General features: G+C 42.4%; 2 protein-coding genes across 7 annotated transcripts in view; one reads left to right on the forward strand and one right to left on the reverse strand.

Moving 5' to 3' along the window:
* Nucleotides 1–25367, reverse strand: part of rpl15 (ribosomal protein L15) — a 993591-nt gene that overhangs the window by 931836 nt on the left and 36388 nt on the right. The window lies entirely within an intron of this gene.
* Nucleotides 1–25367, forward strand: part of ptprua (protein tyrosine phosphatase receptor type Ua) — a 275060-nt gene that overhangs the window by 209796 nt on the left and 39897 nt on the right. For 2 of the 6 annotated variants that reach the window (XM_050034607.1, XM_050034610.1), the window contains exons 14-21: nucleotides 2395–2533; nucleotides 4955–4984; nucleotides 5411–5571; nucleotides 5924–6111; nucleotides 12558–12630; nucleotides 15837–15913; nucleotides 19532–19549; nucleotides 23862–23898. In XM_050034607.1, the coding sequence (XP_049890564.1) occupies nucleotides 2395–2533; nucleotides 4955–4984; nucleotides 5411–5571; nucleotides 5924–6111; nucleotides 12558–12630; nucleotides 15837–15913; nucleotides 19532–19549; nucleotides 23862–23898 (723 nt within the window). The remainder of the gene's footprint in view (nucleotides 1–2394; nucleotides 2534–4954; nucleotides 4985–5410; nucleotides 5572–5923; nucleotides 6112–12557; nucleotides 12631–15836; nucleotides 15914–19531; nucleotides 19550–23861; nucleotides 23899–25367) is intronic. The other 4 variants (XM_050034608.1, XM_050034611.1, XM_050034609.1 and 1 more) reach the window with 3 other exon arrangements.

Genomic DNA, 25367 nt, shown 5'->3' on the forward strand with positions numbered 1-25367 from the left:
AAGAGTCAGAGTTTGGGACGGAGTCTTTTACCCCCTGGAGTGTTACTGGAGTTTTTGGAGTGCTCAAATAAACGGGCCTTTTTCCCGAACGCTCCTCTGGTCTCCTGCTCGTGAGGGATTCATTACAATATCGTAACATGGTTTAGATTTCTAAATAAACATTTACCTCGTCGCTAGATAGGCCTACTCCTGAAAAATTCGTGCGCAAGGCTTTTTGTCGAGTGAGCCCTGCAATCTAGAATTTGACCACTGATGTCACTGTTTTCAACCCATTTTACACACTGGCCCTTTAAAGGGATAGTGCACCCAAAAATGAAAATGAACCCATTATCTACTCACCCATATGCCGAGGGAGGCTCAGGTGAAGTTTTAGAGTCTTCTCATACCTTGCGGAGATACCAGGGGAGAGTGGGTAGCAGCACAACTCCACCTAATGGAGGCTGACAGTGCCCCAGATTCAAACGTCCAAAAACACATAATTGAAACCACAAAATATCTCCATACTGCTCGTCCATAGTGATCCAAGTGTCCTCTCTGTGCGCGCTTGCACGAGACCGTGAGACATGGGCACCGCCTTCATGTGTGTTCACGTGCTTTCGCTTGCTCACACACAAGTGCGCACATGTGAGCGCGGCGCACAGAGAGGCAGTTAGAGCTACAGGCTACAATGAGGCTAAAAACAGAGTTCAAATGACGTTTTTCCAAACAACTTTTTATGTCGGGGCTTCAGGACACTTGGATCACTACGGATGAGCAGTATGGAGATATTTTGTGGTTTCAATTATGTGTTTTTGGACGTTTGAATCTGGGGCGCCTTCACCCTCCATTAGGTGGAGTTGTCTTGCTACCCCCTCTCCCCTTGGATCTCCACAAGGGATGTGAGGACTCTAAAACCTCACCTGAGCCTCCCTCGGCATATGGGTGAGTAGATAATGGCTGAATTTTAATTTTTGGGTGCACTATCCCTTTAAACCCTGCCCATACTACAGATTCAAGGCACAATATGTAGGCTGTCTCTACAGACTGTGAATGTTTTCCTGTGCTCTCAAAAATGCCCTCAGTGGAACAAAATAGAAACTAAGAGCTCACATGTGACCCTAACCACTCTGCAGGGGTTCACACCCACACAGGATTTAAAGCCTGCAACTCTGTACCAGTCATTTAGAACTGAAGAAGCTTCTTGGCTGAGAGGCAAAACGTCTTCAATAAACACAAGCAAGTCCAGTTGCCTACAATATAGCGCTTACGATCACCAGGACCTGGATGACTAAGAATCTTCTCTGACAAAATAAGAAACTGTGTCCTTGGCATGTACAGTACACGACTGTGTTCTGGTAATACAATGCGGAGCAGTGTAAAGATGTGAAAATGATCATGCTGACTACACCTGCCAGTGATGATGAATCATAAAGGTGTGAAGTCTACAGAGCGGTGTTAGACACAACCATAAAGTTTCTAAGAATCATTTTCACACAGAAACTGTTGAAATTTAAAGGGGCAGTTCACTGTAATTGCACAAGGGGAAAAATCATGCTCACTTCTTTTTGTATCATCGAGCCATGCAGATGCTACTAAATGTAAAACTGCAGGGCACTGCTGCACCGCCATTATTAAGGTTATTTCAGTGTATATACATTTTACACAGGGAGGCAAACTGTCTTGCTTAAAGGGCCTGGCCCCCTGGCAATCTTAAGCCCCCTACTGACACCAACAGTGAGTTTTGGTTAAACACAGGATACCCAGGCTGTAAGATTCATCTCTGTCACTGCCCTAATACAAAAATGGAAATGCAAAACAATTCTAGTAGAACGTAGTTGCAATGAAAACACTTCACAGGGAGGTTTGTAAATTATACAGGTTAGACAGGACGCTGTTACTAAACAGACACTTGGCTGGTGAATGTTTTTAAATCATCACTGTCATTTGTCAGTGCTGCAAACTCCACCGTTCATTCACCTCCACGCATTTGTGAAATTCCATTTACATATATTCTCAAAAATAGTCAAATAAAGCCAAAACAATTTGCATATAGAAACCTCCACTGAAGCTAAGTCAGAAAATATGTTGTTGTTTTTGTCACTTGGATGAATTCACCACTTCGGCTCTGTCTGTGGTAAAAGAACAACGCTTCTCTTGTTTTGTGCCATTAATCAATGAAGAAATCCAGCAGATTCTTCCCACCAAAGCAGACCCTCAATATCGACACCAGCAGAGTCTGCCAATCTTTGCTGCAACAGTTGTGTTTGTTGGTAATTATGCTGTGACAATGATTTACTGACATCAAGCCGCTACATGTAGCATCTTGTTTTTGCAATTAGAACTGAACCATTCACAGTGGCTGTCTTTGCAAGATGTGGATGAGTGTCTTCCTCACCTCTCTGTCACACTGTGCAGCTGCCTGTAAGGACTCTAAGCGGGCTCTGGAGGTGTCCCAGCACGCTGAGGACATGGGTCTGATCCTTGGGGCCTGCGCTGGAGGTCTGGTTGTCCTTATTCTGCTCCTGGGGGCCATCGTCATCATCGTCAAGAAGGGGTGAGTGGCTGTGAAAATGTTTGTGTGTCTGCCGGTCAGTTGATGTGAGATGAATTAGACCTTTCTACAGTCAAACATTTCAGGGTCTTAAGTCTTATTGTTCCTGTGTAGCCTTTCCAAAGGAGTAAATTTATCTCTATCCCACTTGGCAGCTAGGGTCTATTGAGGAAAGCATTTGGCAATGAGAGTGAATTACAACCAGAGTTAGCGGAATGGTAGAGCATTAATCCTAAACTCTCCCACCGCTGCCTCAGCCAAGCTTTTGTGTTTCATCTCATCTTTTAATTTCAAGGTCTGCGTGCTGGCTGGGCACATTCAAATGCAGCCTGCTCACACTGGAATTGTTGGCTGCTTTCCACCTGCAAATTACCTCTGTCGTCGATCGCACCTGCAGTGTATTCTTCCTTCGCTCGCTGGGCGATGGTGGAACACTCATCTGAGTGTGAAATATTTCATCAAGGGGCATGTTATTCCATTGCCCACTCAATTACATGAAGCGAGCAGCTGTGAGGTGCCAGTGGATGGGCTAGTAATTGGTTAGGAAGGTTGTTTTTGCTTTTTTTGGAAAGGGGAACTTCTCCGCCCTGCGGAATTTTCTCACAGAGAATAGAGGTAGAGTGAATGGGATGTCTGGAAGAAGGCAGTGACTGATAAGATTCAGTGGGCCAATCTCCCCAGCACAATAGGAACTAGACAGCCACATGGGGGAAACAGGAGCAGACATGCTTATATTTAGCCACCAGATATTGTCACTAATATACAGTCAGACTGTCTAAGTAAATATATTTTGCTTCTGTAATCTTGGGAAAATTAGAGATCCCCTGCAGCATAATTCAGTAGGGTGCTGGTGAAATGCAGGCAATGGAAAAGAAGAAATAAAAAAAGGGCATGCTGCTCACTGAGACTCGGCTCTGGACCAACTTTAAACTTTGTTGCTTTCTGCAAGTCGAGGAGCGAGAATCTTTTTGACGCAGGCTCAAGACTGGACATTAAGGATTGGTTTTATATACACATATCCACCCCTTCATTTTCTATACCAAATTGAAATTCCTTCCTTTTGTGTTGAGATACATTTTTCTTGAAATACTGACAAGGACATTTTAGTCTTTTTGGAGAGGTTTGGCACAAAAAGGACACAAAGGTACACTGCTTACTAATGGGTGACTTTTATATTTCATATTTAAAGGTTCAGTGTGTAGGGTTAGGAGGGATATACTGGCAGATATAGAATATAGTAAGTATTTTTTCTTTAGTGTACAATCCCCTGAAAATATGACTCATTGTGTTACTGTTACCATTGCAGCTTCCAAATAAGTTCAAAAATAGCCGCCCACAGACGCCAGAACAGGAGATATGATAACCTCACTGTTTGATGATCCAGGTGCTTCGGTTGGTTTAAGAGTTGACTGATTTGCAGAATATCGCAGGATGACGCTATGACCTGATTGTCTCGACTGTCGCGTTCAAAAAACTGCAAACAAAAATCCTCCAAACAAACGACTTCATCAAACAGTTAACACCAAGATGAAACAAACACACGGCGGTTAAAGACCGTAACCCCGTGGCGTCTTCCACGTTCCACACTCGCTTGACACCTGCCTTTGATTAAAGGTTCCCAAGATGCCAGGTCAGGTGGTGCGTTAAAGTGACTCAAAAAATAATAGGAAACTAGGACTTGCTAGAAATGGCTCTAACAGTTACCTCATGATGACCTGCTTATATTTACAAAGGGAGATTGTCATGATTACCTCCATGTTGCTACAGTGGCCCAGAAAGGACAAGAAAACCTCCTGAACAACAAACACAGAAGGAATTCTAACCAGGAAACACTTTAGCTGGTTGTAATTTGTAATCCTCGTTGTGATATACCGCTAAATCCCTCTGAATGTGACTCACTGAACCTTTGAGTGGCTTTTACTGAAAAGAAAATGCAAGTGGGTTTAAATGTTTTTTCAAAATAAATACATATTGACACATAATTAAAAATTTGTGCGCACTGTTCTGTGTTTTCAGTCATTAAAAAATCTAATTATCTGTGCTTGAGCGTTTGATGGTACAAGTGTGTTTTTCAATTTAAAACATTAATGGTTGTTATGTGAAGTTTGCATGAGAAATAATTAGGAACTAAACTGCAGGTAGAGGAAGCATCCTAAAGACAGCAACGTACATAAATATAATCTGTGGTAAACGTCAGAGAATGTGAAGTTTTCATTGGTCCAGAGTCGTTCTTGTGTGCAGCAGGCTCTGTCGTCCATCTTTATGCTTTGATCCTGCCTCATGATTGCTTGTTAGGAACATTCCAACGCACTGAGCATCTTCATTTATCTTTCTGATGCCCATCTTTGATAAACCATGGTCACCTCTCTTTTTTTTCTCCTCACTCTCTGTCTCTCTCCTTTCCTCCTCCTTCATGCTAATCAGAAGGGACTTCTATTCTTACCCTTACTACCCGTAAGTTACTCCTTTCTCCATCTCCCACCCTGACGCCATCTTCCCCTTGCTTGCCCTTCGTAGCCCCAGGATTACTAGAGTGGAAATGAGCATTGCTTTCTCCACCCCATCCTCCAGTATCGACCCCCCTCCTCCTTCCTCCTTCACCTCCTTTTGCCCCACCACCTCCACCGCAACCCCACCGACACCCCCGACACTCTTTTGCTATCACCAAATCACACTTTCCCCCTCGTCCAGTTTCAATCTCGTAGCCCTTATATTTCCCCCTCAGTCCAATTTCTCATCTCCTCACCCGCCCTCCTTTCCTTTCTTCCTTATCTCTTTGCCTGTCTTTCTCTCATTCTGCCCCTTCTCTGCTGTCCTCTGTCTGTTATTTCTCCCTGCCCCTCTCTGTCTCTCTGTCTGTCCTCCTGCCTCTCTCTACAGTAGGAAGAAGGTGGCCATAAACAAGGCAGCCATGTCCTACAGGCAAGAGAAGAGTCGGAAGCTGAGCTCTTTAGACTGCAGCATGACAGAGCAGAGCACTCTCCAGCAAGATGAGAGGATGGCCCACTCCTTCATGGATGCCCACGGCTGCAACGCTCGAAGTAAGACAGCTAGGAACATATGGGTACTCTTGAGAAAGTGTCTAGAGAGATGAAGCTCCCCTCCTTCCTGACCTTCAGCCATGTTTACTTCCAAGCATGTATCCAATCTGTTCTGCCAGACCATAAGGTGCTCTCAACAGAGAAATCTCCTGCAAGTCTCTGGTCTGTTTGAATATTCTGCAGTGCCAGTCAGCTCTCACGTCTCTGCAGAAACGCTGACTTTTTTTTTTTTCCTTGAGCTGCCCCCTAGACTTTTCAGCAGAGTTTACATTAATAAAAAAGAACAGAGTCTGTGTCGCAGAGTGCATAATGTCAGCGCTGTGCCTTGAACTGTATGTGTTGATGTTCCCAGATGAACAGAGAAGCTCGGTCAACGAGTCCAGCAGCTTACTGGGAGGCTCGCCTCACCGCCACTGTCGGAGGAAGAGCTCGCCGTATCACACGGGTCAGCTCCACCCTGCTGTAAGGGTGGCTGACCTCCTGCAGCACATCAACCAGATGAAGACAGCTGAGGGATACGGCTTCAAACAAGAATATGAGGTAAGAAGGAGAAAAGGAAAGGAGGAGAAAGAAATATACATTGTAATTGGTTTAGGTCACGTCCTGTAGCTCCAATTAAGCTCCAATTATGGGAAACCATGCTACGACATATTGTATGATGTAAAGTCTGCTTTCAACTTAGTGGCAACAATCTACGGGAGACCCTCTCCTGTTTCAACATGACAATGCCTTGTTATAAAAATGGGTTGACTGTGCAGGTTAGTTAGAACATGGAGTGAAGACACAACAGAGACAAATGATAGAGGAACCAGAGGAGTGTTTACCTGGGGAGCACAGATTATATCACTCTATTTTAGATATAATAATAACGGAAAACATGGCGATGACGTACTTTAAAATAACTCAAGGTCACCTAGTTTCACAGGCGACATGAACACGGATCTCCTGGGGGAAAGTCCAGTGTTTGTTTGACCCATTCACCACCCCAACCTGCCTCCTTACGCTCTTTGTACTATTTCCTTCTCTACTACTTACTCTCGTCAGAACATTCATCAGCCCTCTTGATTAATGTGGGTTATATAGGAACTGCGGTGCATTACTATTCAAAGTCATACATACGATCAGCGTTAGAGCAGCCTGAATACGAATGTCATATCATATCAGAGCTAGTTTACATGCGGTTGCTTACTATACTGCCTTTTAAATGAACAGTTTTCATTTCTGTCAATAGTCAGCAGAAGCCAAGGTGATGAGACGCACATGTAAAAGAAGAAGGTGAAGTTTAAGAGCGTGTAGCACACTCATCAAACTTTGGTGTAAACTTAAATGTTGCCTTTAAGTGTTTCAATGTCAGTTGAAAAATAAAGCACAAGGCTGAATGCAATACTGTGTTTTCTTGTATTTAAATGTGTGAAAGCACAGGATGAATAGATATATAATTTAAGGTCATTTAGACTTTGATTTATTTTGATCAAGAATTGCTGTTTGGTTGGATGAAGATCTGAAAATCAGGTGTGCTATAAATTCTTGAGGAATTGTGCTTAATTTAAAACTTTGTTTTTGACTTGATGTGTGTTAAAAGGGTACTTGATGTTAAACCAATTAAGTGAGCTGTTTTGTTCTTTGCATCCATGTGCTATATGGTGTATAAGAAAGACAGAAAGAAAGAAAAAAGCCTTTCTTCCCCTGAGTACCTGAATAATCCACTGGGTAAATCTGCGACGATGCTTTGATTAAAACTGACTTAATTAAGTTGTAGAATTAATTAAATACATTAAATACAGATTAACAACAGAACTAAGTGGCAATTTTAGAGGGAAAATAACTAGTTGCAACGTAGCAGTTAGTGTTTACTTCACTCAAGCTTACAGTCAGACTTGCAACAGGCTGCAGATCACGACCCCATCCAACACCTTTGGGATGAACTGCAATGCCGACTGTGGACCAGGCCTTGGCACCAAACATTAGTGTTGGACCTCGCTTAAGCTTTGACTGAGTGGGAGTAAATCCCTGCTGCCAGGTGTGAGTCAGACTATAATAAAAGAAGTGGCATTGATACGATGAGAGACATATTTATACGCCGAAGAAGTGTAACTGGACTTTAAGATTGTTGATGCCTAAAAGCAGCATACCAAACATTTGCTTGGCCAGTAACCATGAGCAGCACTGGTGGCAACACTTAAAAGAACTCTGGCGATACTCACATTCGGTTTCACCACCTGAGCAGCGCTAAAATGTTCCAGGAACTCATCTCCAAACCCACGGAAAGATCAATGGAAGTGAGTAAGTCTTTGGATTTTTAAAGCATTATATAGCAAGTGAGTAGAACTGCTGAAGAACAATCAGACACATGAGAGCTAAGGGGCTCAAACCTGTGAGATTTTATTTCTCACACACCTAGACCACCCGTTTCTCCAGCTGGGAAAGAGAAAGGAGTGAAAACAATATTACAGATGGCATCATTAAGAAATTCCTGATATTTTTTATTTTATTTGCAGTTAGAGTACTTGGAGCTTATCTCTGTGTTACCGCAGACAGCTACTGTCTACTTTGAAAAAGCTTAAATGGAGCGTTTAATATTCATGAGCGAGCAGTAAAATGGTGTTTTACTTCATCTGCATTACAGAAAGAATGCAGATATACTCAACTTCCTGGTGCCATGTGGACTTAGTACCAGTTAGTCCTTTCAGCATTTTTTTTCTACTTTAATATGATGTCCTCCACATCAACCAGTGGTGATGAGTCTTTTTTTTTTTGCACATCCACCTCAAGGAAGCCAGATGCACTTTTTAGATTCATTAAGAACCCTGAGGGGCCAACAAATTTCCCCCCACCAAAATCAATATATGGGTCGCTTTTTCACTCCTTATTCTGGCTCCCCATCGCCTGGAGAAATAAACAAGATGAAGGGGATCAGCGTGCACACTGCTGTCAGACTTCATAACCCTTATTTCCCACAGGGTCATGCTGGTGCCATTGATCAGACGTGTTGCAAGGCATTGTGGGGGGTTGTGAATGAGTCAGGCCCTCGGTGAGCGTAGGATACTGTATGTGTTTGGAAGCCAACATCTGGAACCAGAGCCAGTGACTAAACAGACTGACAGAGAGCATGTCATCCTCCATGACTGATGCAGCCCTCCTATGGGTGAATCTACGCTATTTTGTTTCCACCTGGAACTAAAGCTCCCCCTTAACCCTGCAACACGGTGATGTAACGCCCAGCTCATAATGGATTTCTGAGGCCAGTGACAAAATTGATTTTGATCATTGAAATTAAATCTGACAGCTTATTTCTGTCAACATTTGTCTTTCCAACATTTTTATAAGGAACCCTTAGATTTTGTGTTTAATGTTTTAGCTTGTTCTGTCTTAAAAGTGTATTCATGCAGATTTATTGGACTGTGAGCAAAATACATGATGAGCGGAACATTTTACAGAATAACAGCTGTGCTCGAGTACTTTTTATTTTTATTTTTTTAATTTATTTGGAGTATTGGCCATATTGTTTCTGTGTGACCTCAAACAAATCTTTCTTTTTTTCTTCTTTCTATTCAATTTAGTTTAGTTTAGTTTATTTGATTTATGAAAGGTAGACGCAATAAATGAAAATAAAATTCAAGGTGCAGTGCAGATTACAGTAAATCTGTGTGTCTAGCATTATAGAAGCAGCATGTACACACAGCACGGCAAAAAATACAATATAAAAAACAGTAGCTACCTTGTACAGTGACCAGGTTACATTATAAAAACAGAAAGTACACACTGCACGGTACAAAATATCATTTGAAATGCACAATAACTACCTTATAAAGCAGCCCGGTTACTAGTGCTGATGCCTAATATTGCTATGTGATTCGTGTTTTCACGCTGTTCTCATGCACTGTTTCATACGCACATCTACGGAAAATAATGCACCAGAATTTGTATGTACCCCACATAATTGGTAAGGCTGCAATTCCGAGACTAATACGCTGCTGGGAGTAAATAAGAAAGTGATATAAAGAGCGCAAGTTTGCACGAGGTAGGTTAGGGTGGTGGGCTGGTCAAACAACAACAGAACTTTCCCCCAGGAGATCAGTGTTCATGCCCAGAGTGAAACCAAGAAAACTCTGAGTTATTTTTAAGTATGTCATTACCAGGTATCTTTTCTGAAGAACTTAACGTAACTTTATTTTCAGTATGTAACATGACAATGACATTCATGTTAGATATCATATGAACCCTTGTATGAGGACATGTTGCTCTGTTGACCAAGTGGTGCCAGAAGCAAACCCCATTGAAAGTATGTCATCACCAGGTTTCTTTTCCTTAACCTAACCCTAACCAAACCTAAACAAAATCATTTTTCTAAACCTAAAATATTTACATTTACATTATGTACATAACTTTACGTTTAGTATGTAACTTAACATCAATCATGTAACTCACGTAAGTATGTAATGTAACAATGCCATTCATGGGATGCTAATTTGTTAGGTATGAACTCTTGTATGTGCATTTTCGTAAGATGTTTGAATCCTTGTATGAGGATAAGTTGGTGTTTTAAATGCTTAAAGAACCTGAAAATCTCTTTTCTCAGTCAGCTTCATACTATAACTAATGAGGTCCAACATGAGCATGCAAAGTTGAGGAAGTTTTGGTTATTTCACATTCAAGATAGAATAGAATATAACTCTATTGTCCACCAGGTGGAAATTTGTCTTTGGCTCACCAAACATAAAAACATAAAGAACATAAAACATAGAGCACAATAGCACAGACAAAGTACCATTACAACATATTAAAAACAGTTCATTTCTGTGGCTTCAACAGTTTTCATTCACTTTGTTGAATTAAGAATAGCGATGGTACTTGGAATAAAAGACTTCTTAAACACGTTTTTAGTTGCCAGAGGGACTCTGTAACGCCTCCCTGAGCTTAGAGGCTCAAACTGGCAGAAGAGAGGATGGGAGTTATCCTTTAGGATACTCCACGCTTTCTTCCTGGTCCTCTCTGTAAAGAGTTGAGATAAGGCCCTTGGAGGTTTACCAACAATTTTGCTGGCAGTTGTTACGATCCTAGACAGACTGTTCCTAGATCTGCAGCTAAGGTGACTGTACCAGGCACAAAGAGGAAAAGTTAAAACACTTTCAACTATGATTTTATATACAAGATCTAAAATTTCTGTGTTTTCTTGGTTTTAAGATGGTGGGTTTGTCTTCACTGCTATATCGAGGGCAGATGGACTTGCTTGAGTTTCTTGAAGACGTTTCACCTCTCATCCAAGAGGCTTTTTCAGTTCCATAGAACTAAAGTCCAGTTGCCTACGATATAGCACTTAAGATTAGCATGACCTGGATAACTGAGAATCTTCACAAACCTGGCAGGCTTGGATGGAAAAAGATGATGTTGCAGACTTCCATGAACCAATAAGGATTTGGCAATGTTTCATGATTTTGGTGAAAATCAATAAGAGATGTGGGGTTGTTTGCTTACGTTGCCAGGCCACAGTCAGAGTAACACTTTGGAATTTGTATCCAAATTTTTAGGTTTTACGGGGTAGTTTGGATTTTTTTTAAGTGTGGTTGTATGAGGTATTTATTCATAGTCAGTGTGTTATTTCTAAAAGATGAGTCTAAGTGGACGCTATATTGAGAATATTTTCACTGCTTCACCTTGCCATCAGATAGCCCTTTCCTTTGGCACTACATTTCTCAACTGTAAAACTTCAGTACTCCTACATATCTCTCTCTTTCAGCCCATTCAGTCTGCCTCTGCAAGAGTTCTTCTGTATACTCCGGCTCCTTAGCGTATCCTCTTGACTCTAGAGTGAACTGCATTTCATAGTCCCTTTCATAATCAGTCTTTTTTATTTCCTTGTATGTGTTGTCTCCTCTATAAACCGCTGAAAGTCTGACCCAGGCAACTGATCTGTGGCATAATACATGCACGGCACATTTTCACTCATGCATAAGAAGTTCTGTGGTTGAGAAAATGTAGTGGCTGTCTGATGGTAAGGTAGAGTGGTGGAAATATTCTCAGTATAGCGTCCACTTAGACTGATTTCTTTAAGTGGCTAAGAATGGTTTGCTGCAGCACCACATACAACGCAACGTCATAACATCCAAGTTTTCCCTTTAAGTGTTTAGCATGTTGACTTTAACATACAAGCTAGTAGTAGCTAATTAAAGTAAAGCTTCATGAAGGTGAACAAATTGTTGAGGTTCCAAACACACAGGGTGCTGGACTGAGACAGGTTTGTTAAGCAGGCTTAGATCAGGCATTACCTGTGCAGGATCCAGTGGCAGCTGTAATCCCCTGATCAGCTTGCTGTGTGCGTCTCTGCCGGGTTCTCAGGTGGTCCCACCTTCGCCCAGGGGGGATCGGTCGGCTGCAGATGAGAGTACGAGAGCCTGGATGTGCCTACCGATACAGCAGGGAGATCAGGCTGTGACTTAAAATGTTGCAGAATATGACAAGACTCAATCCAGGCCCATCCACTCTCATATTTTGGGGGGGGTTCTACCCCCACCTGCTCTTTTATCCCTTACAGTATTGATTTAGATTCAATGGCTCATCTCGCTGCACCAGCAGATTTAGTAGATGGGTGTCATAAACAGCTGTCCCAAATTTAGCGGTTTAACACTGAGGTATTATGGAGCAATAGCTTCTTCAAGCAGCGAGCCCCATACTGTGCGCAGAATGAGAATGACTGCAGTGGGCTGCCTCCTTCTTCTCAAGGCCGCAGCCATCTCTCAGTGCTGCGTGTCATCTCTCAGCCTCGGTCTCTCCCCGCTATGTTGTGGCAGATGTCTGTTGATGACTTGGCAAGATGCTATAATAGTGAAGTTTCTCAGACAACCTTAGGGTAGCACTTTGGAGCGCATTACCAAAGTCGTTTCTACTCTGGGTTTCAAGACGCATCAGGGGCCTCAAAGACATCGCCCCTGTTTGTTGCAATATGTTTTTTATAAATGTAACGTGTGATCTTTGACTTTACATTGCAGAGTTTTTTTGATGGCTGGGACGTCACGAAAAAGAAGGACAAGACCAAAGGAAGGCACGATAGTCTGCTCAGCCGTAAGTACTGCAGGGTTACAAGAGAGAAACACTGATGCTGTTGTTACTTGGCTCGGTTTCAGTCTCATTTTACTGTAGGTTACAGCACACCTTAACTTTTATAGCTTTTCACGCATACACTGTAAAGTACATTAACATTTAACGACAGCACCGCTGTGTGTTGCAAGTCTAGAACCAATGATTATTTTTACTCCCACCTGAACGGCTGTTAATGTGAGAAGAAAACAACTTATGTTGTAATGTTGGATTATTTAAGATTGATCGTTCAGTAGTGGCTTTAATAGAGGTTTTGAAATGCTGGACTTGATAGCAAGTACACTCAATATCTTCAGTGCACTATGGTGTTCTCTTACCGTCATTGTAGAAAGAAATAACACAGTCATTATGGTTATTTTTTCTATCATGAGTTCTTTAAGGTGTGATTGCAGCTTTTAAAAGGCAAGGCAGGTTGTGTCACAGATACAGCAGATTGAGAGTACGTCCAAATGAAGTCGGTTACATTTGTAAATGCATCTTTTTCTCTCCATTCCAGCTCTCAGTTCAGACTAAAACTGCGCGCCAGTGAAGTTGAAAAGAACTTTCTGTCATCTCTGACTTTATCTGTAATCGCTCAGTTTGAGGGCCAATAAAGCAGAACACATAGCAGAGCTACTGGCGTTGTGATTATAAGATAATGATTTGATGACCACAGTGCAGCAGCAGTGTTTATAGGCTGCCATTAAATAATTGTTTCACACATGTTCAGTGGTCTGACAACAGAAACCGAAATATATGTAAGTGAAAACAACTATACGGTGAATTTGACTACATTAAAACACTGTATGGTGACCACAGACGGCAGAAGGGGACAAATGTAGCTCTCTAATCTGATGTCATCAAATTCCCAACTCTCAATTATGTCATTTTTATCTCAGCCAGGCCTGGATGAGGATCATGTCGATGGTCGTGTGTATGCGCGTTTGTGTGTTTACATGTACGTATCATCTGTCCACAGCTAATCTCAAAACTACTGGACCAGTCAGCCTCATGTTTTGTGTGCACGTGTTTGACTGTACGCTTAGGGACCCCTGATAGCTGTAGTGACTCACAGTTGTTGAAAAGCCTGTTTTATTGACTGCTTTGTGCCGTGATTCACTGCTTACTTCTCACTCCTTTTAAAATAGATGCTAGGGGCCACAAGGTAGGGGCCGGCTCAGCTGAAAACAACAAGTCTTACCGTCTGCAGGAAACATTTTGGCTTTTGTCATGTCTCAAAAACTAACATCCATATAAAAGTTTGGTTTCATTTTGAACCAGAGCATCTGGTCAGGCACATTGTGAGATGAGTAAATTCTTATTTCTGTTTCCCTTGTTATTATTTTAACTGTAAGGAAGCTGTGAAGGACAAGTTCAATGGGCGCAGCTGCTCCAAGTACCCACTGCCATGGTTACGACCCAGTTTTGTTCTGTTTGCTGCAAGGGGTCATACCACACAAGGAGCATCTTGGAAGTGAAGCACTTTACCTGCCTGATTTTGTGGACTTGCAGATATTTTTGATTTGGTCAAAACCCTTGATATTTTTACTCCTACCTGTAAAGAGGCCATTAAATGGTTTCTATTTTTGTCTGTTGTAATTGTGTTAATATCTTCTCTGTTGCTCTGTGGCCTACAGGTGAAGTTAATACCGTTCAAAGTGTAGTTCTGAATGACGTGGATCAAAGATGTCTGGCTATAATTTAGTCATTAAAAATACATTCATCCTCATAATTATAGTGTATCTATATTTCAAATACAGTGTTAGTAAGAGAACTTGAGAACCCCTCAGCTCATTCAAAAATAGGCATGCACTGAATATTCGGTAACCGAATATATTCGGCCGAATATTGCAAAAAAACACACATTCGGTATTCGGTGGAAAAAGTGAAAAGCAAGGCCGAATAATAGCAGCGTGTTTTGATGACGCAATCAAACAGCGTGCGGTCACGGACGGAGTAAAATGTCGGCAGTGAGGCGATATTTTACCGTCCGTCACCGCACTCGCATTTGCGACTAAAAATAGTTTTGTGCGGGCAAAATAAATCATTCAGCACGCTGTGTGAGTACAGATTTCAACCAGCAGCAGAAACGAAACGGCGAATCCCACCAGTTGTGGGTTGAACGGGGGTCACAGACACGGACAGGAATACGTATTCCTGTCAAATACGGCGGCGCATGATAACGGCTTACCGGCGACGGAGAAGTCCGGCTCCAGGTGAATAACTTGTTGTCATGACTGCCCAAAAGTACCTGAACAGCCGAGCCATGGCGGCACACAGTATGTGGCGTATCAGAGGAGAAACGAGCCGTTCACATTTCTCTCTTTGTGGCAGGTAACGGTCCACAAACCTCACCGCACTTTAGGGACTGTTCTTTACTTATGAAGGGACTGTTCTTTACTTGTCAGGGGAGGAGGGTGGCTGGTTGATTTTTATTTTATTTATTTATTTTATTTTGATCCCCCCTATGTTAATCACTTATTGATGCTGTTTTTGAAGTATGAATAAGTCAATAAGTAATTTATTCCATTGAAATATCATTGATGTATTATAGAAAAGTGATTTATCTTTTTATAAATGACAAAAGGCACATCTGCCTCATTTTCGCTGTGGTATCGTGATACTACTCAGAACCGTGATACTTTCACTGGTATCGTACCGTGGGTCCCAATTGTGGTACCGTGACAACACTAATCTGGAGGGGGTTCATCTGCAAAAACTAATGAAAAACTAAAAAACGGCATTCGGTATTCGGTATTCGGCCAAGCGTTTAATATTATTCGGCTTTGGCTTCGGCCACAAATTTTCATTTCGGTGCATCCCTATTCAAAAATAGACGAGGCGTGTATTTCTTGGATGCTTCTTAAACGTGCTGATCGTCTTGAGTGGCCTTGATCAGCCTGAACTGCAGCTTGGTCACCTGATGGAGATCTGCACTCTACTTAGTGTCAGCACAGTCAAAACTGTTCTAGTACACCGAAATTATCTGTTGAATTAATGAGGAATGTTGATTTTTAAGAAAAATGAATCAGCAGAGCTACACCCTAACCTTCACTTTATTTGAATTTGTTACGATAGAACACCTGACATCTGCATTTGTGTCCATAAAAGTCAATATATAAACTGACAGAGTGGATGGGTGTTGTCATCACGTAATCAGTGAACCCTAAGTCCTTTTTTGTGTGTTTCAGATGATCGCCATCGAGTCAAGCTGCACTCTCTGCTCGCGGACCCCAGCTCTGATTATGTCAATGCCAACTACATAGACGTAAGTCACCTTCAGTCTTGTTTGTCCTCCTCCTTCACCTCCTACTCCCTCATCTCTGGCTTTGCTGATCCCACAGCTCCGCGCTAAGAGCTCGTACTAGTCAGCTTCTATTGTTGTGGTTGACCCAGTGCCTGACCAGAGGACATCTCCACATACTGCCTGAGGTTGTGTGAGCTCTCTGTTACTCAGACTGAACTGTCATTTAGTAACTACACCCACAAACTATAGTATTATATCTAGGTGTGCTACTACATGCAGGCTTTGAGGTGAGATTTTATCACAGCAACTCAGAGATCCTACAAGAGCCCATAAGCTCGGAGCAGCGGGCATCATGACTCACCCAAATGCTTTTGTAAGGCGACATTGTCCTGCAATTGGACTCAATATAACACAGCTGATCCTTTCATCTACTTTCAGATATTTTGATCTCCCCTACAGTTCAGCTTGAGTGAGTATCTCAGGGAGCCTCTCCAGTCCCAGCAGCAGTATGCACTCCTGCCAGATCCTATCTCTGCCGCTTTGCATCAGATGGACCAAAACTATCTGAAGGACAGTTACTTTTTCTTCCAGCACAGGCCAGCGTCTGAGATCTGCTGCTCGCTCATAATGGAGGGGTCACTTGAGGGTGACTGTGAAAAGCTCTCAACAGTCTTTCCTCCATTTTTTGGCACTGCCTGCTGAAGCACTCATTGCAGGGTTTAACCTGAGTTGTTATGGTCTCTGCATGCTGTATTACATCCTTTGTTTCTACTGTTGTTTGCCGAACAAAAGGAAATGTAAAATGGACAGAGAGGGCCGATCAGTAGCAGGAGCCTGACTCAGCTTGTGTGGGTGGCATTGGTTAAAGCGGAACGTCAAAGCTCACAGGGCTGTGCGTGGCCACTTTATCCCCTTTAGTGCTCCGTGAGGGCTCCATTAGGACGAACGCTCCAAGGACCTTTGTATCATTAACTGTGCTGTCTACAGCACCGCCCGCATGTCATGCCAAGACCCCTGGCTCACAACGCTGCAGCGAAATGATTCCAAATGATTCATGGAAGACGCCAAGGTTGGAATAAATGGAACATTGCTTTTTTTTAAAGGTTGAACCAAAAAAGTTCCGGCACTCTCTCCTCTCATTCACATGCAGGTTTACGTAATCTTTTCTTGGGCGTTGGTTGCAAGACGTGACACTTTTGTGTCAGATCTTCTGATGTTTTCTTTGTTGCCGTCTGTTGCTGACAGGTGTAACACAAAAGTGACACCATCATCATCACACTCGCTTCTTGACAGACTCTGAATTCAGTGTTATTAACGCCCCCTCAGGTAGTGTTGTCTTGCTCTGGTGCTCAGGAAGGAATGCTTTTCACACTTTTGTTTTGGAATCACCAGCAGTAATGAGTTTGGAACAAGATAAAAGCGTGAGCTTGAGCATGGGAGATAATGGCTGAGCAGACAAATCCAAGAACTTCCAATCCAAGAGCTTTTTATATATTTTTGTATGTCTGTGTGTCATCTGGAGATGGCTGGATAACCAAGTTTATTTTCCCATGTCACCCTCGAAAAATTCCAGTTTCATGCAACTTAACCTTCTCTTAAATTGGTAGTTTCTGTCCCATGGTGATGAATACATTGTAATCAATAAGTTTATTCTGAGATCTCTGAATGCTGCAGCATTACTGAGGTCAGATGTGACGAAAAACACGCAAACAGACAGATTTTTAAACAAACTAACGGTTAACAGTAAACTACCCGAGTAACCAGTAAGTAATTGGGCTATCACTTAGGTAGGCCACGTCATGTGTGTATGGCTGTGTTTGTGTGTTTTAGCTTGTGTTTCTGACTGATCTGATCCCCTTAACTGGCAAACATGTTGCTTATTTTGCCTTTCTCTGTTTTTATTCTCCCCCTCTCTCTGCCCCACCTTTCCTTTTCTTCTGACCGTCCATTTCAATGAGCAGGTTCTGTTATCAGTAGAGAAGCAGGTAGACAGTTGCTATGCGTGTCGCTATCAGCCAGTCATGTCCAGCAGATTGTGAAGTTTGGCTTCCAAACAGGTGCTCTGGCGTGAGTGTGTGAGCACTGCGACTCATGCATGGATTCTGAAAAGGTCCATCGACTTATTCCTCAGAGTGTCTGCAGGTTAATAAGTGTTAAAATGTCTATTTTCTAGATAACAAGCCTTTAAAGTTATTAGATAGTCTTAAATTTGAATATGTGAGGTCAAGATTGCAAGAACGTTTTATACAATTCAATTTATTCATCTTTTAATTTATTTTTGTCAGAAAGAGTCAAGTTGTTCTGTGTGAAAGTCCAGATTTACAAATCTATAACCACCGCTGAACTTAAAACTGTCTTTCTAGCTTATAGCTGCACCTACCTGTTGGCAAAGTGTAGATTAACCTGAGCCTTTATACTAGCCTGCAATGCTTGAATAAGAATAAGATGTCCAAAAATCAGTCATAAATTTAATTAAAAATGATCTTGAAAGGTAAAGTCAAACATGAACTGCAGGCCTGAAACTGTCTAGACATTACCTGAAGGAGCTGTGTGTGAGAATGCAAATTTCCAAATCAGTTGGATCAGACAATAAACTGACTTTATCCTGCCAGCTGCTCAGTAGAAAGGCCGTTTAAAGTTCGACTGAGCATATGTGTGAATAGAGTAGGTCATTGTCTGGAGAATTGACAACGAGCTAGCAGGTGAACAGATGACGTTTCTGTCACATGGCTCGCGGGAAACTGGAAGAAAACAAACATCCGCAGGTGACGACGAAGGGTTATTTACGCAAATATAGCAACAAGAATGTCTAACTGGAGAGGTGATGAGATCTGAAGGAATGGCAAGAGACCACATTACGAACCATGTCATGTTCTCCTAAACGAAATGGACCACCTAGTAGTGAGAACGCTTTTGACACGGACAATCTGCTGTTGTGTGCTACATGTGCGAAAGGGAAACTCCGGACAATGTGTGCATCTGATTCTCTGGACATCGTCTGGAGTTCATATGAGAAGACAGCTTAAGTGTCCGATACCTGTAGACACCCTGATTCCTGGTTCCTGGTCAAGCTGATCGTTAATGGCCGGCCAAAACGACCCTCTGTGCTCCCGAAAGGCCGTCTGCTACTGTTTCAGTCGATACCTTAAAGGTATCAAGTTCTGGTACCCAGCCCTATGTGACATTATCCCTACCATGCCCTCTTTCATTACAGAACTTGCGAAAGTGTCATCTGTGTTATTAACACCAAGGACAACTCTGTGTCATCACTGGCTCCGGATTAAAAAGTCTTTACTTAAATCTATGGAAATAAAGGTGTAGCATGCTAAAGGTGAGTAGGATTAGAGGCCATTAATAGAAAAGACAGACTGGTTTCTAAAAAGCAAAAGTGGCCTTTTGCGAGGAAACATGGCAATTTGAGGCTTTTGAACATTATTCTCTCCACAGGTCCTGAAGGCAAGCTGCTCTCTAACCATTTCATTACCCTCTTTTCCTGGTCTTTAATCACAATAACTAGCTCTTTTTTCCTCCTACTTTCTCTCTCTCTCTCTCTCTCTCTCTCTCTCTCTCTCTCTCTCTCTCTCTCTCTCTTTCTCTCTGTTTTCCGCCCCCTGTTTTCAACCTTTTGGCATCTCTTAGATTCGGATAAACAGGGAAGTAAGTATCTTGCTTCTCCTTTCTTCCATCTCCTCTCCCTTTTCATGCTGCCCCCTCTCGCTGTCCCTGCCAGCCCTCCATGGCTTCCCTCCAGCAGCAGATCTTCCTTCCCTTTTCTGCTCTGAGCTGCTGAGCCTGTCTGCCATCACTTTTCCCCTGAGTCAAATTCTTTCCAAACTGAGTGCAGCAGTGTCCTCTTTCATAGAGAGACGCTCACCTGGGGTTCTTGCTTAACATCAGGCTGTCTTATAAAAGGCCTGATAGTACGCCACAGAGGAGAGGAGACTAGGTCACATCAAGCAACTCAGATCAAAGCCAAAGAGTTTATTGTTACCATGACTCAGCAAGCATTTGAAACATATTCAGTGACAGTGAACTGGGGACAAAACAGATGCAATCACAGTGCAGACAAGAGTGGGAATCATTTTAGAGACACCTATAGACTTTTTCTCGGGGCCCATATTCATCAAGCATCTCAGAGAAGGGTTATTGTCCGGTCAAACCACGAAGTGGCACAGAAAGATTCTTTTACTTGGATGTTTGGTGACATGGTGACTACTTTCAGGCTATTTGGGAAGGTATTGTGGCTGACAAGATAACCAATAACATGCTAGCTAGCTGGTGACATCGTAGCACTAGCCGGCCACAAAAACCAGCAACGGTAGCTTAACTGCCAATTAACAAATTAGAAAGATTACCAACTGGTGGTTAGCATGTAATGTAGCTTGTTACTTTGAGTTAGCAAGTTTTACAGATCGTCAATTGCCAGGTAGTAGGTTAGATAGCTTGTTACCTTCCAGTCAGTCTCAGAATTCATCCGCTATCGTCTGACAACTAAAAAGCTTGTGGGGGTATTGGCCAGTATTTCACGGGATCCACTCTACAGCGTTCCCACAGTCATGACAATCCTGAACTCTTTCCCAGGGCTGTAAACTGTTTAATTAACAGAATGTTTTGGAGAAGATTTAAATATATATTCTTGTTTATATTCCTAGAGATACTAATTAAAATCTAGCGCTGCACTGTGTGACTGTTGAAAGGAGAGAAACAGGAAATACCCCACAGCTATTGTGTAGGGGTTTACCAAGGCTTTATCACTGAGATTTCAGGCACATATGACATGTGAATATTCACTGTCAATGTGGTAGATCATTGAATGATGCTGGTGACAGTTACAACAGATGGATAGCTAAAGCTATCTTGAGTTGGAGGCTGCTGCAGGACAATCATAGAGTAGAGCAGCATCAGACTGTCGTCTCCAACTAACAGTTGGCAATGAACAGGTTGATTATTTACAGACGCTGTAAACACTAATGATACCTTGTGATTCAATCAAATATACTTACTTGATTGAGGATAAGCAATATCAGGCCACTGTGTTGGCTTATTCATCCATATGGACAGGGCAAGCCTGAAGAGATATGACAATGATCAACCATAATTTATGAAGGTATAGCTTACGCTAAGTTTCAGGCAAGGTTGCAAAACAATTATTAGACATTTGCATAACATAAAAGTTTGTTAAACAAGAAATAAATGCACACCAGTGTCAAAATTAGAATCCAAACACACAGATTGCATTGAAAACTATAGGATCTGTTGTTTCCATACCTCCAAAAAGGGGGTGATGGTTTGGTCTATTGGTAGTGAGCAGCTAGTTGGCAGCCGGGATGTCTTATGAGCGAGTCAAGTCATCGAAGGCGAGCAGTTTGCTTGTCTGCACATGTCTGGGTAGTGCCTTTTTAATAATGTACGGCTGAATCCTGATATAGGCCTTTACATTTTAAACTATTCAGAGTCATGTAAATGGGGCAAAATATTATGGAAACATTATAGATTCATTGGTAAAAATCAATGGGAACCCTGGGAGTTGCAAGCTGAGATCCAGGCTGAGACTTCTCCTTTTTTATCCTGCTTTTTGTTTACAGTTTGCTTAGCAACCTGAGACAGGTCCAGACAACATTTTGGCTAATTTCTATAAACAGATATCTGCATATGAATGCAGAAAAGTTGGTTGTCAGACGGTAGCTGATGGCTTCTGAGATTGTATTTCAGCCAGTGCATTTTGCCAAAACCTGCTCAAACATGATTGATCAATACTGCTCAGACTGCAAACTGAAACTAGATCACTTCCAGTACCAAAATATTGTACTGTTGCCTACAGATTTTGCACACATATGCAGAAAGCCCACTTGTTTATAGAGATTACCTTGCAGTCAGCAAACTAGAAAGCTTGGTCAAGTTAGAAAGATAGAAGTTTTCTGGAGCAGTTTAAACCCCAGCAGCATACAGATCTGTGGCTCCCTGTTCACCCCAAACACAAAAGCCGACAGGTGACACCTATGGAACACATGTACACATGTTCTATCAGTCGTGAACACTGCAAATGTAAAAGTCTTACCGGTAGTCCGAAAAAAAAACCAAAATGCGTCATGAAAGATACTGAGTGGATCAAAACAGTTTGTGGCAGCCATTGCTTGATTGCTTGCGATGGTAATTCCTCCACCCACACATTAACTCTACAGGAAATGAGTTCTTGCAAATTTCGGCAACAAGGAAATGAAGCTACAACAGGGATAATTTGGACCCTCAGACTCTAAAATACTATGGTGGGTAGTTTTCTCAGATAAACACATCAACTATCATTTGTGCAGTTTGAAACTGTTGTCAGATTTGGCAAAGCACTGTATATTTTTAGCCTTAACTTGTGCTTAAGCAGCTCTTTGTGCACCCGAAAGCGGTGATACTCTTTCTCTTGTTTCACTTCCCATGCAGCTGATTTTAAAATGCAGGCTGTAGGTCATTTGAATTTGTGGATCCCAGTGTTTGACAAGAAAGAAAGAGCCCTAGGTGTTGCAAAACCCTGATCCTGGTCATTTATTCTCGGCAGAGCCAGCCTCAGACCTCCTTTTAATGTCCTCCAGTTCTCTCTGGGAGGATGGTTTCTATTAACATTTAAAGTTTCAGCAGTTTTCCTACAAGCGATTATGAGATGCATGATAAATATGAGCACTGATTTTCATCCGCTTGCATACACCAAGGTCAAAATTTCACTGATTTGTCACAGGTTGCAGTGAGAGTGAGCCAAATTTGTCAAAGCAAAACAAATTGAAAGTTGTTTTTCTGTCTTTTTGATAGTATTGATAAGCTCTCCACGTCTCAAATGACTCTGCATGTTTTATTTTTGCCTTCTTTCTGATCCATTCTGAATTCACATTGCTTGATGTTTTTCTGCCCGCCTGCTGTTGGGAAATGCGGTTGCCAAGGTGACAGACAGGAAACTGGTCGGCCCAGGGAAACTCAGCAACGGAGGCTCATGGGAATGAGGGTCGCTGCACTCTTTCATAGCGATGGCCATCCATCTCAACTTCCCTCTGTGGCATGACAGTTATGGAATGTAATTTGTGTGCCTGCCTGGCTGAACAGTGCGTACGTGTATATCAGTGTGTGTGCTGGGGGATGGGGAGTTGTCGTGTGTGTTGGGGCATCTGTACAGTGTTTGTACAAATGTTTACTCCATACAACAGTTGGAATCGCTTTACTCATGAGTTATGAGAGGGCGCACTAATCTTGATTCTTGGGATCTGTCATGATCGGCTGCTTTGCATTCAGCACACGGGGTTTTGCCTGGTGGAGGGCCAGGACGCCACTAATAGCCTTCCAGACCGTGCACACTGTATCATAACTGCCCTAATGCCAAGCTGAGCGGAGAGGAGACAGCCAGATCAGTCAGTGTCACTAAGTTAGAATTACTCCCAGAGCTGAGGATCCCTCACTTGTCAATCTACCTTTTGATCAGCAGCCCTGGCTGCATGCAAAGCACCGCACGCAGGGCTGCTTTTGAAATGCAGCGCCCTCACTCTGCATGTAATGACCTGGCTCACAGACAGACAGAGAAAAACTTGAATTAATGCCATTTCTCTCTGCATTATAATTCAACTGTGATCCCCCCCCACCCAAACTTAGAGCCTGAACAGTGCAAAGAATCTGGCCGGTCAAACACGCTAATGTATTTTAAGCAGAGCGTCATCAACCGATGGCACGGCGCAGATTAGTTTTCACGGCCGCTGAAATATCTTCAGTCAAAAGCAGAGCAGAAATTTAGCAGCGCGCTGACATCAAACCCAGCTCTGAGATGAATAAGAGATGACTTGATGCTGAAAATGGAGAAAGAGAATGGATGGGAGGGGTGAAATGAAAGTTAGAGGTCCCTGAGTCTCACTTCATCATATGCTCTTGTAATTATTAACTCTCCTCTCCCATCTCTTTTTCTTTCCTCCCTCCGCCATCTCTCTCTCTCTCTGTCACACAGGGTTACCAGCGATCAAATCACTTCATCGCCACGCAAGGTGAGTGTAAAAATACCCCTCAGCGCTGTTTGACTGCTAATGTTTGCTTTTGTTTGTGCCGTTCTTTACACAGCAGCCCAGCTGACAATATTCTAATGACTTAAGTGAATTATTAATGTGTAAACAACAAGGAGCCTGTGTTGCCTCACGCTCACATCTGGATTTCCACCATAAAGCATCACTATCCCCCGCCTGTGAGAGACACTCCCATAACAATCGACTGTAACTGTCAGTCAATCTGCACTGTAACACTACTGACTGTCGCTCCCCTGTGAAGCTCTGCTTTTGTGTCTCTCCTCCCCGCCATCTGCATGTGTGGTGCACCAGCTCTCTGATGTCAGTTTGATACACTATATAGGCTGCATTCCCCAAGAGGCACGCACACACACTCACAGAAAGGAGGGAGAGAGAGACGGAAAGAAGGAGAGAAACAGACTGAGAGAGAAAGAGAGCAAGACATTCTCTTTATTCTCACCCGGCTCTGATCCTATTTATTCAGTGAATATGTTTTTCACTTCGTAATCCCCCTCTGATTTCTTTCCATCTTTCACTTTGGTCTCAGCTCTACCGCTTCAGAAAAGTAACCTCCGAAAATTCCTCTGCCTCTCTTTCATATTTTGCTCGCAAAGTCTTTTTGCATTCACGAGTGCAGGCAGAGGTGGAAGGAGCTGTTCGAGTCGGAGCACAGGGTAAAATCTTACTCCAACTAACCGATTTTAGAATCACACGAAATTTCTTTGATTCTTGAAATACAACACTTCTGATTATTTTAACTTGAAGCAAATGAAAGTTTCATTTTATTCTGTAATAAAACATGACCATACATAACCTAGAGAAGCATATGCTGTGCACGATGACAGTGTGGACGGTGGGTTTATACACACACCTGATGTTTTGTTAAAACTGGAACATAGAAAGTACCTGCACCGTCCTTTCCTGTTTTCCTACAACAGTGGGTGCTGCTGTTACCTCTGCTACTCTACAATGAGAGTTTAGTGAAAGTTCTGCACAGGTGCAACATATCATACAGTACAGCTGACACAATGAATCCATTGGCATCTGTTTAAACTCTATTCATAAAAAGGTTTCACCCTAAATGGATTCTCAGATTCTAACACCATCCAGTAAATCTTACTGTATATGCATCGTTTACCGTCTGCACAGGAGGTGTAGCGTGAGCAGATGGACTGAAAACGCCTCCTGTGTAGACATGCTGTTACGCTATACGCACTTAAACAGGACCCAAAGTGTATTCTTGGACTTGAAATCTGTTTTCTTCTGTTTGATGTGCGCAACTTAATACTGGGCCTGAACACATCCCATAAAGACACTGCAATGGAGTATAACATGTAGTGATTGGTAGTTAGTCCTTTAGCAAATGTAGTCACTGATAAGGTGAGGGGAAAAATCGATGCAGCATCGTATCAAAATGTTTTTTGTGTTGCAATGTCGTATCATTACAAAGACAC

Source organism: Epinephelus moara, chromosome 22 (genome assembly GCF_006386435.1).
Source record: "Epinephelus moara isolate mb chromosome 22, YSFRI_EMoa_1.0, whole genome shotgun sequence".
Taxonomy (NCBI): domain Eukaryota; kingdom Metazoa; phylum Chordata; class Actinopteri; order Perciformes; family Serranidae; genus Epinephelus; species Epinephelus moara.